This window comes from Pteropus medius, unplaced genomic scaffold (assembly GCF_902729225.1).
Source record: "Pteropus medius unplaced genomic scaffold, Ma_sr-lr_union100, whole genome shotgun sequence".
In the NCBI taxonomy this organism is placed as follows: domain Eukaryota; kingdom Metazoa; phylum Chordata; class Mammalia; order Chiroptera; family Pteropodidae; genus Pteropus; species Pteropus medius.
In genome coordinates this window covers 20360285-20380200 of record NW_024349801.1, presented here as the reverse complement: position 1 = coordinate 20380200, position 19916 = coordinate 20360285, and the positions used below count along the sequence as shown (strand labels likewise).

The 19916-nt window shown below is 39.7% G+C and overlaps 2 protein-coding genes and 1 non-coding gene across 4 annotated transcripts in view; 1 reads left to right on the top strand and 2 right to left on the bottom strand.

Annotated features, from left to right (window-relative positions):
• Window positions 1-3159: 3159 nt before the first annotated feature.
• On the bottom strand, window positions 3160-15850 carry LOC120623093 (RNA polymerase-associated protein LEO1-like). The gene is made up of 9 exons (XM_039889035.1): window positions 12614-15850; window positions 11169-11314; window positions 10348-10432; window positions 8875-8969; window positions 8186-8320; window positions 6418-6553; window positions 5408-5546; window positions 4765-4862; window positions 3160-3690 (listed from the first exon to the last, which is right to left on the bottom strand). The coding sequence occupies exons 1-9, from the start codon at window positions 12692-12694 to the stop codon at window positions 3628-3630; spliced, it is 978 nt and encodes a 325-aa protein (XP_039744969.1). The 5' UTR covers window positions 12695-15850; the 3' UTR covers window positions 3160-3627.
• Window positions 9377-9495, top strand: LOC120581091 (5S ribosomal RNA). The gene has a single exon (XR_005647149.1). It is a non-coding gene; the product is annotated as a 5S ribosomal RNA (ribosomal RNA).
• A 136-nt stretch (window positions 15851-15986) lies between the features above and the next one.
• The window catches only part of LEO1 (LEO1 component of Paf1/RNA polymerase II complex), a 23686-nt gene continuing 19756 nt past the window's right edge, over window positions 15987-19916 (bottom strand). For both annotated transcript variants that reach the window (XM_039889034.1, XM_039889033.1), the window contains exons 11-12: window positions 18337-18434; window positions 15987-16226 (exon numbers count right to left, since the gene is read on the bottom strand). In XM_039889034.1, the coding sequence (XP_039744968.1) occupies window positions 16122-16226; window positions 18337-18434 (203 nt within the window). In that variant the 3' untranslated portion in view covers window positions 15987-16121. The remainder of the gene's footprint in view (window positions 16227-18336; window positions 18435-19916) is intronic.

Sequence of the window (19916 nt, the reverse complement as noted above, 5' to 3'; positions counted from 1 at the left end):
GTGAAGAAACAGGGTCCTATGATACAGTGCATTCTGGACCTGACTGGCAACCAATCCCGCTAAAAAAAAGTAGAGATTATTTTTACAGTAAAGACGTCAGTCACCTATATCCACCAACCAAAAGAGTAAATCAGTGAAACTTGTAATAGGTTTGAGGAAACTTTTAGGGATGTGTCAGTTTAATAGAAAAATGTTCATAGTTCTGAAACTTAGGGGAATAAAGAAATTCCCCTTGAATTTTTAATGTTGGCTGGCCTTCTGAGTGTAGCTGTTGGGTTACGTTCACTTAGAGGAAGCTTCGGTGCCAGTCTCCTTGGCAAGTTGAGTTGTCGGGTAACTTTAGCTCCTTGCAAATCCAAGTGGATGTGCCAAGAACTGCGGCCATGGGGAGACAGCACCTTCATGCTTAGCCAGTAGCACCCTGCTCTTTTATGTACCAGATAACGGGTGGCCAGCCACATGTGGGTCCAGAATCACCAAACAACTTTTGTCCTTCAGATGTTAAGCTTTCCTGCATGTCTGCAAAGGTTGAGGCCCCAGAAATCCCAGCCTGACTCCCTCCCTCCAGTCGTTTACAGACATAGCAGAGCCTTAAGGCCAGCCCTTATAAAGAATAGGTGGCCTGAGTGACATCAGACACCATTGTTTCGCTCCTTAAATTTACAAATCAAACAGTGATAACTCCACCAAGGATCATCTGCTCGACACACAAACATGCCTGAAAGACCATGCACTGGGACTTGTGGGTATATTAGAATGAGTAGAAGAACTGGTACTGATGGAAGGACAGAGACAGACAGGCCACAGATGCAGTTCAGCGCCCATTATGGCTCATGGCTCCAGCAACCACAGTAGCCATGGAGAATTTGAGCTGCAGCCTTCAAACTATAGTCTGGAGCCTAAAAGGGGCAGAAGCAGTTTCCTGAAGGCATCTCTCTTCCTCTCTCCCCATCTTGGCACAGCCAGGTAGAAGTGGCTAGGAAGCTTTAAACAAAACATTGGTGCTAATTTACAATAGCCAAAATAGGGAAGCAACCTGAATGCCCATCAACAGATGATTGGATAAAGAAGTTACGGTTCACATACACAATAGAATATTACTCAGCCATTAAAAAAAAATGAAATCTTACCATTTGCAACAACATAGATGGCTGCAAATGGTTATTATGCTGAGTGAAATAAGTCAGAAAGAAATACCATATGATTTTGATACGTAAAACCTAAGGAACAAAACAAACTGATCAAAAACACAAATATATAGAGGACAATCTAGTGACGGCCAGAAGAGGAGTGGGGTGGGGTTGGAGAGCTGGGAGAAAGGGGGCATGAAGGGTTAAAGAAGTACAAATTCATAGTTGATAGATGGTCATGGGGATGGGGAGTTTATAAACTATATAAATGTGTAACCAATGTACTGTGCACGTGAAACCAATAATAAAATTAAAAAAAAAAAAACTGGTGTCAACTGCCATTACTGGAAGCGGGAGTGGAGCCGCGAGACCATGAACTTGATTTTCCTGCCCCACACTCCCCAGCTGAGCCCAGTGAAGAAAATGGGTAAGCTTTAAACAACCGCAGTACCAATAGCCTTTGCTGGGGACTGGGAGGGGCAGGTAGGGCCAGGGAATTGGGGACTTAATTCCCCTGCCCCACACACCCTGGCAAAGCCTGGTCTAAAAAGCCAAGATGTTCCAAGCTCAGCAAAAAGAAAGTACCCCATCAACCTGCTGAATTGGCAAAAGCAAAATAGTATCTGAACAAAATAGTACCTAAAATGGGCAGGCAGAGCAACAATCCATCAAATACTATTAACAACCAAGGTAACTTAGGAGCAGAGAAAGAAAATGACAAGGCTCCAGAAACCAAACTCAAAGTCATGAATGATATTTAAATGACAAAGATTGCAGTTAGGAAGAAGTTCAATGATAAACAAGAAAACTTAGGAACGGGCAGTTCAGTGAGCTCAGGAATAAAATTGAAACTATGAAAAAGAACCAAATTCTGGGACATAAAAATATATGTACACTTATGTTCATTGCAGCATTATTCACAGTGGCCAATACATGGAAACAGCCTAAGTGTCCACAACTGAAGTGTCCCTTGATGGATGACTAGATAAAGAAGGTGTGATATATATAATGGAATACTACCCATCTGCCACATTGTGGATGGATCTTGAGAGTATTGTGCTAAGTGAAAAGAACAAGAACCACATGATTTCACTCGTGAGATATAAAACAAAGCAACAAATGAATAAAAAAACAAGCTCATAGTTACAGACAGCAGAATGGTGGTTACCAGAGAAGGGTGAGGGGACGATGAAGAAGGTAAAAAAGATCAAATATATGGTGATGGAAGGAAAATAGACTTCAAGTGGTGAGCACACTATATAGTATACAGATGTTGTATTAAAAAAATGTATACCTGAAACATCAACCAATGTCATCCCAATAAATTTAATTTTTAAAAATTTGGAGGGAAAAAATAGCTGACCTTAGAATTTAATTGTAATGTTCTAGATGAGTCTCTAACTTGCCTTTCAAGAGCTAGTGCTGATGATTATGGAAGTGTTTACTACACATCCATGAAATTATGCTTTAAAAGTATAAAAAGGAGGGAAATATGTAAATCCAATTTTTCTGCATGATGAGATGATGGGCCATTCTTCGACCCTTTCTATTTAACATTTAAAACATTTTACAGAACATATCTAACTAGTATTCAATTCTCAGAGATAAATATAAACATTAAATCATGAAGGATTTACATGGTCAAGTCCAAACACCACTGTATTGAGGAAACCAACTTCAGAAAAGTAACTTGCCCAAGAAAATACCGATGGTTCAATAACATTAGGTAACCTATCACATTCCAGCTACTGCACCAGTCACAAAGTCAGAAGTTAAATATAGTGTTTTGTTTCCCACTGCTCTTTTCTCTAAACCTGTGGTGGCTGTTTATCTCAGGTATGTACTTTAGGTGTCTTTCTCCATAAGGTCAGTAATGTACTGTGGTGGTTGTACATAGAAGGTCCTGTCTCAAAAACGCTGATTTCTTCTACTTGGGAAGAAAAGGCTTTGGAAAGCAGTCTTAAGTTCTTTAAACCCCAACCTCCACCTCTGTAAAATGAAAATAATAGCCCCAGCCCTTCAGGTCGTTCTGATTAGAATTGGTAAGGCCGCTATAGCACCTGGCAAAGCACCCAGTGTCCAGTAAGCCCTCCCATGCTGAACCTGCTCTTCCAAGAGTGGTCATGCAGTGTGGTCAATGGAAAGTTAGCACCATGCCAACAGAGACAACAGAGCACGGAAGGGCCCCAAACCCAGCTAGGCAGGTCAGGGAGGGCATCCCGAAAGAGGTGATACTGGAGCTAAACCTAAGCTCACCTCTGGGCTGAGCCAGGAAACAGGGTGGGGCAGAACAGCAGGAAAGCATGAAAACCTAAGACCCAAAGCAAACAGAAACTTATTGTTTGGGAAAGATGGATTTTCTAAAGTCACAGACTTGCTTCTGAACATTTTTTATTCACAACTAATATTATTCAAAAACAATCCATTTCAATTAAAACAAGACTTTTTATCTTTGTTTTAAAACAAACTGTTGAAAACAATACAATGGGTGAACCTTTCATACTTCCGTCATCCTCTTCCTCTTCTCTCCCTGCTTTCCTATTTCTGGAGGGTTTACCTCCTGAAAAGATAGGAGAAGTAAGAGGTAAAATTCAATATCAGATGTTCCTGGAAATTTTCTCTAATGCAGTTCTGAGCTGACAGTGGGGGAGGCAGCCCTTCACCTTAGAACTCAACCCACCATTGGCGATCCGAGTGCAGACACTGTCTCTAGCAGATGAGGCAGTGGGAAGCCAGGCCTCCTGGGCAGCAGTCAGGGCTGGAGGGACACTTCCTTCTCACTATATACTGACTGAGATCTCTGATTATTCTTGAAATACATTCCTCTCCCTTAGTATTTCACTTTCTGTGTGTAAAATTCAGTATTTTACAGCTTGTTGATTTTTAAAAAGGACTACTTGTGTTTTATGTGCTTTTTCAGTATGCTTTTAAAGTTTTAAATATATACATTTTTATATGAAAAATGAACACCTCACACAAGTGACCAATGTTTAATTGAACATTTCTGTTACTGTTATGTTTACTACTATCCAGAACCTGGAGTGGAACATATTAAGTGTTCAGAAAACATTGAAGGAATTAATATGGCTTATGGGTAGTAACAGTAATTCATTTGTATAGTTAAGACTTAAAATTTCTTTGCACTTGTGATCTTATAAGTGGAAAAGGAAAATTAACAGGAAAAGATTTTATTAACAAGGAAATGAAATAACCCTCCTCTACCATTATACCCAAATGAAAAAGACACCCAGTTACCTCAATGAACATGGTAGAGGCCTTGCTCTCCCCGGCTCAACCTATTCTTAGTTCTCCAGTTGGGACTTGGTGTGTCTAAGGGCCCTGCATCGTTCTCACAGGACTTTCCATCTCCCTGGCATCCCCCACCCTATCCAGTGTGCCCTGCAAGCTAACACTCTTCTACACCCAGCAAGAAGTCTCTGAGCAGACTTCCAACAGCCACCTATCAGAGGTATCAAACCCTCCTCTGGGCCACTCCTCGTCCTGTTACTGCACTGATCTCACTGAGTTTCAGTGAAGTGTATAGACATCTATTGTGCTCCTGGGCTGTGAACTCCTCTTCAGAAGTTGGCTCCTGAGTACAGGGCAGTCCCCTTAGAATTAAATTTGCTTTTACCTCATCACTGGTAAGTTGCTTTGCTCTCAGTAATCTTTGAGACTTAGTTTCTTCTGATCCTTCATCACTGTCTGAAGAATAGATTCTGGCCTGTTCCTCTGAAAGCAAAAGAATTCTAGGCATGAGACTGACCTTCCAAGATGAAGACCCATTTGTTCCTGAATTTTTCTTCTGTTGTACATTTTTTCTTGAAGAGCCAACAATTTTAAGTTTTGATGAGAAGGTATATACATATATACCTTTCAGACATGCTGAAATGACTTAGATTTGAGAAGTTTTGTGCTCAGAGAGATTGATCACTTTTAAATACCCAAGAGGCTTTAAGCACACATTTTTAAAATGTACAAAGTTTATTTGGGTCCTTAACTATATAAGCAGGCAAACTGCCTATTATACATTTTCCTCCAGGACATAAATGATTTCATTGATTTTCTTTATTTTGGGGGTGGCTTATTTTCCCAGCTAAGCTTTTCTGTGGGAAAGTGGGCCTAACAAAAACAAAAATAAGATGCTTTGTACTGCTGTCCTAAGTAATAGCAGAACAGGGAGTAAGCGCTCACCAGGGCAGAAACGGGTCCCGTGGCTCTGAGATGAAGTACTACCTCTGCACCCCACTCACTTCCCAGTTCCCCCTGGTACTTACTTTTAATGACTTCATGGCTCTCCTCATCATCATCACTGCTGGGGTCCTTGTAGGGGGTTCTCAGCCCCCGCTGGTTCTGCTTCTCCCGTAGATGGACTGTCCCCCTGTGAGTAGAAGACCTCAAACGTTCTTCTTCCTTCTGTAAAGAAGCAAATAAACTCTTTAACTTAAAAATTAACTACTTTTGCACCCACTTGAACCTACTTTTACTATATTTACTATATCCTCAGATTACCGTTCTCTCTATTCTACACGTGTTACCACAGTGATCGTCTTGTTTGGTTCTAAAAAGTGAAGGCAACACAAGGGCGAAGAGGCAGAAGGCTCCCTCATACTAACCACTGATCAGAACTGGCACTGGTACGTCCTTGGGAGCTGCAGCGTCCCCTGTGCTGCCAGTCAGAGCCCAGAGAGCAGCGACCAGCCTGAGCAATAGCCACGTCCAGCAGACGCCTAAGGGAGGCTGTTTCTATTCACCCCTAAGATAGACACCTGACTTTCCCAGACCATCACAGTGCCCAGATAGTCCTGCATGGTCCCCTCAAACCAGAGAGCTCCCCACTGCCCCTGATGACAAGATGTTGGGGGGAGCTCCTGAGCCCCAAAGTAGAGCTTTCATTCCCTTCCATCTGCCTGTCATTCCACATATTGGGGTTCACAAAGCAGGGCCAGTGTCCAATAAGTCGGGGATGTCCTTTTGACCTTCCTATATCACTATCTGGCTAACACAATTTTGTGATATCTGTCAAAGGCTATATTTCTTAATCAGTTTTCCTCTGAAATCTCATAGATGGGAGAGAGAGCACCTGATTGTCTGGTTTGCTGTATCTCACCAGCAGCAGTCGACATTACTCTCATTAACCACACACTTAGAAGGTGAAGCTGGTTCCCTGATAACTGCAAGAAATAAACTAGCTGTGGCAATAAATGGTGAATTAATATTCCGAAAGCACAGCTCAATACCCACTCCCTCCGCCGCCCAAAAAAAGAATAAAGCACAGCCAACATACCTTAATCTTCTCTGTGCGTTGGCATTCAGGATCACAACCAGCTATTGGTAAGATTCTAATCTTCTGTGTCCCAGAGCATCTATTAGCAAGTGGCAGGGTCATCTTTCTATGTGTGGCACAGTCTATAGAGTGAGGTCTGCCGAAAAATGGACAAATATGTCTGTTTGTTACAAGCATTTCGAGATGATCGGAAAGCACGACCGGCTATGGACAATGACCACTTCCCCTTGAGCAGAGTAGGGAGGCAGGCCCATGGCTTCAGGTATTTCTGAACGTCCTTCATTCTCTGGATCCCCAAGAAGTTCCTCCCTTTGACCCACCTTCTGGGAAAAGCTAATGGGGTGAAATGAGAGTGGAATGGAAGAAGAGGCCTGCAGCATGGTCAAGGGCTTTTATAAAGAAAACCTCTGACTACAATCCTAGAAGAAATATGAAATCTGGTTCCATGAGGGAGGAGAGAGCCTGGATGGCACAATTTAAAACCTGAAGATGAATCCCTCCATCTGAATAAAATTGGAAAAAAATCAAAGCAAGGAGGCAGGTCATAGTAGCAGGGGGGCGACCTCATGATAGCTCAGGGGGATAATAAGAGAATGGGGCCTTGGTGCAGAAAGCAATGCATTCCTGACTAAAGGAAGGCAGATTTTAAGTACTTCAGAGAAAAGAAAGGATGATTCTTAGGAGAGTCTCTCTGAAGGAAAGCATGGCTGTAGAGAGATGGAACATAAGGAATGAAATTGTGCTGGGCAATCAAATATTATCCCAGTGTGGATGGATCATGGGCACAATGAAAAACCAGCATGCTGCAGAATTCTTTGCCTTGTAGGATGCCATTGGAGAAGAGAGCATTTAGAGATTGGATCTGAACAACGTTTATTGTCAGGTCTCTACACTACATGATATATATTATTTGACAATCGATATAATATCCCTCAGAGGTAGATGTTATTAACTCTTTATAGATAAGGAAGCTAAAAATTAGTGAGCTGAGACTCTTCCGCAAGTTTACACAGAAGTGAAACATGACCTCAGAGCTGTCTCTTTCAGTCTAAAACAGCAACAGATTTATCAAGTATAATTGACATACCATAAAATTCACTCACTCTAATAAACAATTAAACAATTTTTTAACTGACAAAGTTGTGCTACCATTACCATAATCTGATTTTAGAACTTTTTCATAACTTTCTAAGAAAAATCTTGTGTGCAATATTAGAGTCTTAAGTGCTCCCTCTCAAGGACAGCCACATGAAGGACAACAGGGCTGTGTCCTTCAGAGGGAAGATGTGAGGAGTGGACTGCAGCACCCAGAGAAAGGGCTGCAGCACAGATGTGCACAGCACTGAGCATCTGTCTGCTTGGGGTCAGGCAGCGACCTGTCACACCATCTAGCTCTTCCCCTTTCCTCTACTTAAATGCACACAACCAAAGTTCTCATGATCTGCTAGCTTCCCAGGTAAATTTCAGTAAAGGGAAAGGATGTGCAGAGCAGCTCAGGCAAGTCTTCTAGGCCTCTTATGAGGTGCACTGATCAAAGTGAATCAACACACCACTCTTCTGGTTTATATAGCAGTCTCATGGTATGATAACGTGAAGTGGCTTCCTGAGAAATAGCATCTTGCAGTAAAGGTGAAAACTAGTATGGGAACCAGACCACGGTCCTTGGTGAAGTGCACCTCAAAAGTATGTCGTCAGGGCTGAGTCAGGCTTTAGGCACAACCTCTCAACCTGTTGCTCTTTAACTGCAAATAACAATATCAATAGTTACCTAAAGGTGAGTTTGGATTTAAAGACGGCTTGTCCCTGTAGACCAGTGTCTTCTCTAACAAACAGGTGGTTAAGGTTGCCCTGCATTGGGGCTTTGTAGACATCGAACACTTCACTGCCTAAGTGCAGGGACAGGCTGGAAACGAGAAATAGCTCAGTTATCAGAGTGGCTAGTAAACCAATCGTACAACTTACATTCTACCCTGTTAGCATCACTCAAAATGCCACGGAATTACATGGCCCTGTCCTCATACTGAATTCCTAAGAAAAACAAAGGCAATATACCATAAATAACTAACCCATGTCCTTTTGAAGTAAAAGGTGGTAAAAATTCATCCTCCCTTCAATTTGAAATATAATCGTTTTGTCGTTTTCCCAATCTCTACCACTTCATTAGTAAAACAGAAACAATTTTTCAAAAACATCAATGTATAATGTCTAATAGCTCACACCTGGGGGCTAACATTAGGCCACACCTCAATATGTAGATACTATGAATTTAATCGTACCTTGGTCCATTTGTAAAGTCTCCCACCAGTGCAGCAGGGTAACTGCAATTCTATTGATTTCTCTCAGTTTTCCCAGGTAGTGTCAGAGGCCTAGAGTTTGTTCACTGTTTAATGAAAGATGACCCCAAAATGAGGTCCTACACAATAACCTCACACTCATCTTCAGGCATTTTGCGCTCACCTTCCATCTGACCACTTGACTATCCGAGCATTGCTTTCTTTAATTTTATTTCCTTCTTTATCCCGGCGTACCCTCCATCGTATGGTATTTTCTACCTGGCTCAAAACACGAAGGCGTTAGAAAACCAGTGTGATGAACCGTGTGTTCTGTTTTTTTCAAGTGACTTATAATCATGTGCCAAGAAATCATAAGGAGCTTATCAAAAAATAGCTGATTAGGCCACACTGAAACCCTCCTGCTACAAATACCTAAAGATATGGGTTAAACTGACCAGATGTTTTGTTTAAATCTTTTCTGAGCCCCAGTTCATAGCAGTGGAAGCAGAAGCTAAATACGATGCAGGATGGAGATGTTATCATACACATAAAGAGCTCCAAGGGGAAGAAGATTAGGCTTTGGGTCCACGTGAGATAGGCAGCTAAAACTGAGACCTCTGCCTATTGCAGGGCCACTTGAAGGGCTATGGAACCCAATGAAAGAAGAACTAAAAAAGTATCCATCAGTCTATGGCCATGCCACCCTGAACAAGCCCGATCCTATCTGATCTCAGAAGCTAAGCAGGGTCGGGCCTGGTTAGTACTTGGATGGGAGACCACCTAGGAAGACTAGGTGCTGTAGACATAAAAAATTTAAAAAAATTAAAAAAGGGTTTGTAAGCTGACAAGGTCCTTGCAATCTGTGAAGTCAACCAAGAGTTGCCTCGTCTAAAAAAAACAAAATAAATAAAAAGTGCCCATTAGCCTAATAAGACAAGGAAGCTCTGAGCATTACATTAATTTTTTCTAAAGAATATACGATTAGATAATTAACAAATTTAAACCTGAGATTTGTGCTTTGCCCTATTTTTTAGTTCAAATTTACCCTACCCATCTGGTAGGGAACTCCAAATCACAAAAGTAGCATACAAATGGATCCTTTCCACTGCTACCACGGAGGTCTTAGCAGAAGCACGCATGAAACCCCATTTAAAAAGACATCCTTGTGAGAGCAATAGTAGTACTTTGCCATCCCAGGCCATCTCTAGAGGAAATACCTAATGCCAAGGCTTCTTTTTGTGCATAATCTGAATTTCCATAATGAGCCTGAGATATTTCTATTGAAGGAAGTTGCTAGGATCTAAGCACTATAAAATGTGCAGGCAGCTCCATGTACCTAGCGATGCCATTATCCTGAAGGAAGCAACTAACAATTTTCAAGAATTTTAATCTTTTCTTCTGTTGAAAAATTACAATTGCAAATAAAAGGTCAGAAAAGTGACAATTCTACAGCCTTAAAAAAAGTTTATGTACCTTCTCTGCTAAAAATGTTCTAAAAAGACATTAATTCCTTGTCCTAAACAGGTATTTGTTGATTGAACAGTACACACAAAAGATCATTTCATAAGCTCAAGTTTCACTCAAGTTATTAACCCTGTGTTTTACTTTATAAAAGAAAAAACTTAAAAAATAAAAGAGGAATAAAGTGGAATAATACCTTTAATTTTAACCTGGTTCTGTCTTCCTCGTCAAGCACTTTCTCATCTTCAAATTCATCTTCATAATACTGAGGATCAAAAGGTCTAAAAATTGTTTTTTAATGTATTAGTCCTATTTAGTAATAAATATGATTAATACTATAAAATAATAATCTTTATAATATGTACCAATATGTTAAAAATCAGACAAATCACTTCATGTAAAAATTTCAAGGAAATATGCAAATTACTATACTTTCTTGAAATTTGATTTCAAAACACATTACACGAAATAAAATCCAAATATGACTAATAATTCAAAGTCTCCTTTGATAAAATATGTCTTCTAAAGTATAGGTGACACATGATCTGTCTTCCCATTTTTTTTTGAGAAAAATGTCATGCTTAATTGCACAAGAGCTTGCACTAGTGCACCTTTGTGAATAATATAAATCAGCACTATTTTGTTGTCCAGAATCACTTTCTTTTCTAGATGCATATTGGCTTTTGCACTGAACATTTGTAATTTCTCCGGCAAACTTTTTCACTCCCATTTTCTGATTTTTAATCTTTACACTAGTAAAAAATACTTTATCAGCTGTGGTCTGTTTATAAGAAAGTGTCAAAATCCTAGAAGAATTATTAGCATTAAAACTCTCTTACACCAGTAATTCATCATTTTTCTACCACAGCACATCCTAAACTTAGTTTTTCAGAGTTACATGAGAATTTGCCCATCTTTGTGATTAGCTAACTCATGATTAAATAAGAAAAAATATTTACAGTCTACATATTTTTATTCAATATCTTGAGAAAAAGAAATTTTAATTACTCCTCTTACTTGGGTTCTATGATGAGAAATTTGGGTAGCTTAACAAAATACAATTCATTTCCTAAATCAGAGTTGATACTGGGAATATCTACTTCCATTTTGGAGTCAGAAATTGGTTCTTTTTCCTGCTGGTCCCGAGGCAATCCACGTTCAACCTAAGAGAAGAATCAGAATGTGAGAGCTTGAAGTGACATTAGAAATACTTTAGCTCTCCTCTGCACTAGGCAGATGCAAGTTTGACAGGAAGTAAATTTAGACACCAGTTTAGGGATAAAGCAGTCCCCAACCCCTCCAGGTCTCTCCCTAAAATTTTATCCTCTCTCCCCAACAATAAAAACAGCAAAAAACCCACCAGAGAAAACAAGAGCTGTTAGCCTGCATTACCTGGAAAAAAATGTGTGTGTGTGTGTGTGTGTATTTTTTGTAGCAGTATTACTTTATATTTTATTTAACAGACATTTACATAACATTTACTAATGCTAAGATTCTTCTAAGCACTTGAAAATATTTTTTTTATTTAAAAGTTTTTTGATTAAAGTATAGTTGGCATACAATAGTATATTAGTTTCAGGTGTACAGCATAGTGATTCAACATTTATATACCTTATGTGATCACCACACTGTCTAGTTACCGTCTGTCACCATGCAGTTATTACAATATTATTGACAATATTCCCTGTGCTATGCACTACATACATCTCCATGACTTATTCATTAACAGATACCAACCTTATTAATAAATGACCTATGAAGTATGTGCTATTATCCTAATTTTAGAGATGAGTAAAGTGAGGCACAAAAAGATTAAGTCACTCACTCATAGTCATACTAATAAGCAGCAGAGTTGGGACTCAGTCTACTCTTTTTTTTTTTTAATTAATTTATTTTTTATGGTAACATTGGTTAACAAAATCTGGTAAGTTTCAGCTGTACATTTTAACAGTAAGACATATATATATTTATTTGTGTGTTCACTTCCTATAGTTAGATTTCTTTCTGTCACCACATATTTGACCCCTTTTACCCCATCTACCTCCTTCCTCCCCCAAAAATGTGTATTTTGCTGGCATATCTAGTTTGAACATGATATTTAGCAACAGAAGCAACAGAAGTATGAAATTATACAACTCCTCAAGGCTAAGTAACTATTAAAATCAGAGAAGAATGTCAAATAGCACACACTTCTTGGTGCAGGTCTGAAGAACTTCAAATAAAACGTTTTCAAATTTTGAGTCCTCGCCATCTAGCCCCTAAAGTTTGAGATCAACCTCACTCTGAGCAGTTCCTTTTATGCCCTCTAATACCCAGAAAATTTCAATATCGCTAAGAAAGTCACCCATTCATCAGATGTTTCAGACTGCTCCTCAGTTATCCATGTCCTCTCTTCACATGAGAAAGTCAGACCCATCAACCTCTGAACAATGGGACCAGTAGAGAGTAGTGATTGTACTTACAACAGGCTGTCCTGGAATAGGTAGTTGATTGTCATCATCACTTTCTGATGAAATGTCATCTATGTCTCCAAACAGATCCATGATTCCACTATAATCTTCATTATTAGGGGGAAATGCACAGTATTAATTTCTCTCAAAATTTCTTCACATAGTTCATAGCCTACCACTTCAACACATTTTGAAGATTCATGAACCAAATCTCCACAAAACTAACCTCGAACTGACTCCCTGAGCCTGGCCCTCAGAAGCCTGACAAGAATATCTATGGAGAAGGAAAGTGACAAGGTTGGTGGAAGGCAAAGTTGCTGGGATAGCCAGCTTTCACAATGGTTCCCAATGATTCCTTCCTCTGGTATTCTTGCCCTTGTGTGGTCCCCTCCAACACTGTATTTGGTTGGTCTGTGTGATCAATAGAATACATCCTCACTTCCGAGGCTAGGCCATGACATTGGGACTTTTCATTCTTTCTCTATTGGGTCACTTGCTCTGGAGAAAGCCAGTTATCATGATGTGAAGACACTCAAACTGCTATGGAAAGAATCACGTGGTGAAAAACCGAGGCCTCCTGCATGAGCCATCTTGGAAACAGATCCTTCAGCCATTAGATAAGGCAGCCTTTGCCAGGCAAGTGGTTAGATAATACAGTCTAAGCCAACGTCCTGATTGCATCCTGTGAGAGGCCTTGAGCCAGAACCACCCTGCTAAGCCACCTCTGACCCTCAGAAAATGTGAGATTTATTAAATGTCTGTTGTTTTTAGCTGGCCCTCAGGGGAAGTAGTTGAAGAGGTTGAGAGTTGGTATGCAGGTCACCTGAGATATGCACCCCAACACTCCTATCTCCCTCAGCCTTTGGGTCCCTCCACATAATGCTAAGGGAAGCTTTGGCATCTCGGTTTCATTAAATGGAGGCAACCACTGAGTTTTAGTCAACCAACCAAGCATAGAGTCATGTCCAGTTTATGTGCTAACACGCCAAATACAAAATATATAAATCCACCCAGATCAGTACATTTGGCTCATACTAGTGCTATAATCTGTCTTTCATCTCACATCCTTAGAATCTACTTCCATGCATATTCCTCAGACTTCTTCCTATATATGTTAGCAAAATCTTGTAATCTTTTTGGTGTATACGCTATTTCTTCTTTAGTCAAGGGTTTCTGCTTTCTTTGCCAGAATATGACAAAATCCTAGTGATGTTTATACTGGTAAAAAGTGGGTCAGACTTTTTGGGTCAGCAATCAGTTGGATGAGTGAGTCTTGCGGAGAACAAAAACTGTTCCAGGTGATGTTATTACAGCATTTTCAAACAAGAATGGTTTCCTCAGACATAAGGAGGCAAGATACTTCTCATAGGCAAGGGAGGCTCAGAGTGACTAGGAAATATGAGTTTTTCAGCTTTATCTGAGCCATTTCCCCATTCCTAGTTCCTTTCTCAATCAAATGCCCTTTCACTTGAAAAGACTTGAAAGTTGTCACCATATAATTAAATATAGTATTTGATTTTCAGCTGCCTTAGCCCTCTGACTACAAGCTGTGAGATTCTTTTAGGGCTGTCATGAAAGCTCACTGGTTCTCTGACCATGTCTTGAGCTCTGAGGGTATCCATCCCACACCACAGTCCTTGTAGTAACCATTACAGTCTAACAAGGGTGGCAGCCACTTGAGCCCTCAACCTTAGGGAGTAATCTGAGTCAGCATGATGCCACTGCACACCATGGATTACCAGCATCCCGTTTCCCATTGGTTAGGAGCACAGACTTGCATTCAAACCCAACCCAATCCACAAATCTCGTCTTTGAGGATTTGTGTCCTGGACTACCCAGTCAGGTCCTAGTTGGGCAACAGAAAACATACCAGTTGTCTATACAGACAGAATTTAATTTTTAAAAAAATTGTCATCAGGTTTAAAGTTTTAATTAGGTTACAAAAAGTATAGGTTACAAGAAGTCTAAGGGATGACAGAAGTAGCAAATTCAATAAGCAACTTCCACCCTTAGAGATGAGGGAACAAAAAGGTGGAATTGTGAAAATTTGAAAACTTATAGAAAGGGCCCCCTGGAGCTAAAACTCATACCTGAGGAAGAAAAGTATTCAGCTGGTACTGATGTCTCTCAGGGGTACAACGAAGCTGGCTCTCCAAGTCTTGGTAAGACTGTAAATTTGATTGAGCTGCTGTGGGAAGGAACTACCTCTGCTGAAGTGAAGTGTTGGTTGGCCCCCTCAGAACTGCAAGTCCACAGGCAGCCCCCAGAAAGTTCCATGAACAAACAGGAAGGAGCAATCTTTTCTCTGTTAGCAAAGCTTCCAATCTTCCTGTAGCGCCCCCTAACAGGAGGCAGCTGGCAAAGCTGAAATGTGATTGGCTCAAGCATTGCTAAGCTCTGTATACAAGGGTCGGTTTGGAGATCAGCGACAAGAGCTTAATAACTGACACTCAAGTGTCTACTAGTCAAAAAACAAAATCAAAATCATGTTACCTTGGAAAGGAAAGTCAGAATAAAGGTTCTTAAAAGCCACTTGCTAAGAAACAGCAAGGGATTAAAGGTTTTTGAATTAGGAAAATGACACAATGGTGTACAAACTTCTTCTCTGTGTCACTTTCCTTTCTCTTTAACCAAGCTTCAGGGTATGCCTCACACCGCCACCACTCCCAGACTGTACTAATAGCACTAGGAAGGAAGTGGGGTAGAGTTCGTTCATGAGGGAAAAATTAGTGTATGTAGAAGAGCACTGCAGAAGAGATAAATAAGTGTGGTGGATTTAAGACACAGCCACAAATTCTTTGCCATTCCTACCACCAGGAAGTCAAATCTGCGTCCCTTTGAATGCACATGGGCTCCCATCAGTGACTCACTTCTAATGAACAGAATGCGGTGGATTTTGATGTGACTTTTGATTCTAGTCATAAAAGGTAATACCAAGAAAAAGTAATACAGCCTTCACCTGGCTCACTCTCTTGCGATGCTCACCTTTGGAACTCAGCCACCAAGCTGTGAGAAAGGGAAGGATTCTTCCCTAGAGCCTTCAGAGAAAGCATGGCCCTGCCAACACCTCGATTTAGGACTTCTACGCTCCAGAACTAGAGAATATATTTCAGCGGTTTTATGTCACCCAGGTTGTGTTTCTTTGTTACAGCAGCCCTAGTAAACTAATACAATTATGAAGGATTTTTCTTTTTGTCCCTTTAAAACTGCACCCCAGAAGAATGCCTTACTTGCCTTACCTGGCCCTGGCCAAGAGGCTTCTTTGTGGGGTCAGGAGGAAGACAATGGGGCAGAGCAGCAGGAATTCACTGAAACTTAAGACTCAGTGTAAAGCATTAACAAAAAACAACTTGCTTTGGAAAAAGTCGATTTCTTGAATGCAGACTGGTTTTTAAAAAATTTTTTTATTACAATTACACAAAAGCGAATCAATTCATTTCAATCAAAATAACTCATGTTTACATCATATTTATAAAACAAACTGTACAATAAAATATATAAAGTTTTCACATTTTGTACTTCAATCATCATCTTCTTCCTCTTCATCACTGATCACATACTTCTTATGCTTTTTATTTGATTTATCATCATCTTCTGCTTTTCTCTTTCCAGAAGGTTCACCTTCCTAAACAGATAAAATCTTTAAAAATCTAGAAAGTAACACAGAATATTTCTAGAAAGGTTTATCCAAAGTAGCTCTGAGATGAATAAACTTCTGAAAACCCAAAATAAATTATTTTAATATGAACATTCACCAGATGAATAAAAACAGTGGTCAAAGTCATGGCCAGTTTCCAAATCTATAAATACTAGAAGGGATTCAAAAATGACAACTATACAACTATACAAACTAATTACAACCCAACAGAAAGCAGAGGGTGGGCCAGGGTACTTTCCTTTCCATTGTCTTCATGTTTCTTTCCACATGGGTCTTTCCCGTTTCCCCAGTTTTCTCTTCCTACCCATTTTTCTCTTCCTATCCATTTTTCTACCATTAATTTAGGTTTTCTAAAGTTTTTACTGCTTATAAAAGTAAGGGAGGTTAAAAAGCTCTATCTTTCTCCTCTTTCATAACTTAGACCCTGTTGGGGAAGGGAAATAGCATTTCCTGTTCAGCTACTACATGTTACTGTGCATTTTTCATATCTGTTTCTATAATACAATATCTTTCCAAGGCGGCAAGCATAAATCCCGTTGAACAGATGAAGAAACAGACTCAGAAGCATGAGATGACTTGCTCCAGACCACATAGTAGTAAAGGGTAGGCCCCAAGATCCAAGAATCCAGTTCATTCTTACCTATTGTGCCCTTTCCCCCATATATCAAATACTCTGGTGATAACAGTTGTTCTCTGGTATGGGAACTCAGGGTCTGAAAACTCCCCTGTATCTCAGAGGCCTTACCCAGGCTCATGGCATTTAGGTGGGATTTCATCTGCAAATATGAGAGGGACCTAGAGCAGGTATGACCCCTTTTCTCCTCTCCCATTATAACCCACAGCCAGGACTTGAATTGGGGTAATATGAGAGACAGTGGCAGGAGTTGGAAGGTCCAGCCAGAAGTAAAACCTTTGTTTTCAGAAAAGAGAAAGGAAAGGGTACAGAAAGACCCGGCAGAGAGTGTTTCGGTGAGGAAGGCAGAGGGCAGTTCCTACAACAAACAGCTAGGAGGCTTCCAGAGGCATTTTTAAGTCAGGCAGTTACAGGTTTCTAATTGACCAGCCTCAAAGATTTGATGGATCACATTTTAAAATCTCCTTTCTGAGAATACTAGGAATAAAGAGAAATCCCATGGAAACTCTCAATTTTCATTCACAGTTTCTGCTTGCCAAGAAATAAAATAGCATCTGCTTAGATGAGGATTCCCATCTGCCAACAGTTCAACACACTGTAAATGTATCATTAAGATGTTTCCTATCTAATTTAAAACAAATATGCTGCATAATAATTTAACAATTTCTGTCTAGTTATCTTCTATAACATGCCATTTGTAAGAGTAATTGGGCAATATTAAATGTTGTGATTAACAAACAATAATGCAAGACAGAAATTCTGCTTCACATGAGAAAAGAGCTTAAGGAAGCTCATAGTTCACTGAAGGTCAAAATATTAAAATACATTAAAATCATGAATAATAGGAACACAACATCTATTTCCTGGATTACAGAACAATCTTTCAAATAACCTTCCCATTGAAAATAACTAATAATGTGAAAACATAAGCAAATCAATGTGAGGACAAGAAAATAAGGTATAATCAAAGGCCAAAAATAAAGTGAAAGTAAGAACTCACAGAGATAAGTAGAACATTAAAGCAAGCCTTCTCCTTGAAGACATTTACCAAACTATGTGAACAAGAGCTTTGGTTTTTATGCCTTGCAGAGTGCTGAGGACAGGAGACAAAGGCCAAGTAGAGGCGATTAATAGCAGACCCAAGAGACTCCATATTTCATGTAAGGTTAACAAGAAAGAAATCCAGGCCCATTTCTCTAAGGCAAGAATTAGCAAATTTTTTTGGTAAAGAATCAGGTAATAAATGTCTTAGGCTTTGCAAGACATAGGTTTCTGTTGCAACTACTCAACTCTGCCACTGCAACACCTACAGACAATACATAATTGAATAAGCATAGGTGGGTTCCAAATTAGGTGAGTGGGATGTAATTTGCCATTGTGGGTAAAGAGTAAACTCTTTATTCCAGGAGCTGGCTTGTGAGTATTGAATAAATGTGGTTTTACCTCATCACTGGTGAGTTTCTTTGCTTTGAGTAATCTTTGAGCCTTATCTTCTTCTGATCCTTCATCACTGTCTGATGAATAGATTCTGGCTCGTTCCTCTGAAAGCAAAGGAGTAAGATTTGTGAGTGGTTTTCAAAGACGGTGATCTACTCCAGATGAATATCTTTAGTTCCTTCCGTATATTTTCCCAGAGGAAACAAATAATTAAAAATGTTTTGATTTAAAGACAAAAGTTTAGATATGTTGAAATAAAGCACTTACTATCCCAAAATACAAGAATGGTTCACCTGACCATTTTAAATATTAAAAAGGCCGTGTGTAAGCTGACTAAAGAGACAGACATCACTACTCTTCTAAAATAAATCTAAGTCATTCTCTCATGGGAGATAGTAGTTAATTCCAAAATGAGCTTTGAAGATAAAAGCAAGAGGTGGTTTCCTGATTCTGTAAAGAACAGTTGTTGCCAGGGAGACATTTCAAAAGGAGATGTAGATGAGTAATAATCTGCTCTGATGCCGCAGCCCAGGTGAACCTCAGGGTGGAATAAAAAGAGCCTACTTCAGACCAACCCTCTAGCCTCAGAACTCAAAGCCTTCCCCTTCTCCTCAGGCCCTGCCTATATGACTACTGGATAGAACTAAATGCTACTGAATTTGTCTGTTAGGTTTTAATCTCTGGTGAACTGCATATTATATAACTCTCTCTTTAAAGCATCCTCAATTTTTTTGTTTTTATTTACTTTTTATGTGGTTTACTTCCACAATTAATCTTTTCCATGGAAAATCAGCACTAACAAAAAATAAAAGGCCTCTGTACTATAGTCCTGAACTAAATAATAGGTAAGAAGGAAGGAAGGTGTAATAGCTCACCAGAACAAATGCAGTCACTGCAAGAAAAGGAGAAAGGAGTTTTATAGGATGGTCAGATAAGGAGAAATTCAAATGTTCTTAAAATTCATCACTCATCAGGGACAAAACTCGGGTGCATGGTCACCCATGGTTTATCTTACATTGTACGGTGATCCCCAAGGCTCTATCAAAGATAATCTGGGGAAGATTAAAGCTTCATTTTACAGATGTGGAATACGATATTCAGAGATGTGAAGTCACTTACCCAAAGCTGAGGAGTGGTGAGAACAATAACAACAGTTTTAGGTAACATTTATTTAGTACTTATGTGCCAAGGCACTGGGTAAATTACTTTGTATGTACTATATCCTTCAATTCTCAAAACAACCTCATGGCATAAGCACTGTTATTAATAGTTTTTATTTGTTTGTTTGTTTTCTTAATGAGGCAACAGAAGAGAGGTACTATAACTTCCCAAAAGTCAACCAACTAAAAATGGCAGAACTGAGATCACAGCAGGCAGGATCAGGAGTCCAGCCTAAGTCTCCTACCTTCGAGTTCAGCAGTGGGGAAACCTCCCTGGATGCAGTACTGTGACTAAGATAGATGCGTCAGGTATCAAATGACTTTGGTTCAAGGACTGTCCACTTACCAACTATGTGTCCTTTGGACATATTATCCAACCTCTCAAAGTCTCCGTTTCCTCAATAAGAACAAGACAAAAATGGATCT

Coding starts and splice junctions, on each gene's coding strand:
- LOC120623093 (XM_039889035.1), bottom strand. CDS start 12,694: ATGGATCTGTTTGGAGACATAGATGACATTTCATCAGAAAGTGATGAT. Junction 10,433..11,168: donor TTTCTCATCATAGAACCCAA/GTAAGAGGAGTA, acceptor AACAATTTTTAG/ACCTTTTGATCCTCAGTATT. Junction 5,547..6,417: donor AACGCACAGAGAAGATTAAG/GTATGTTGGCTG, acceptor GCTTCTTTACAG/AAGGAAGAAGAACGTTTGAG.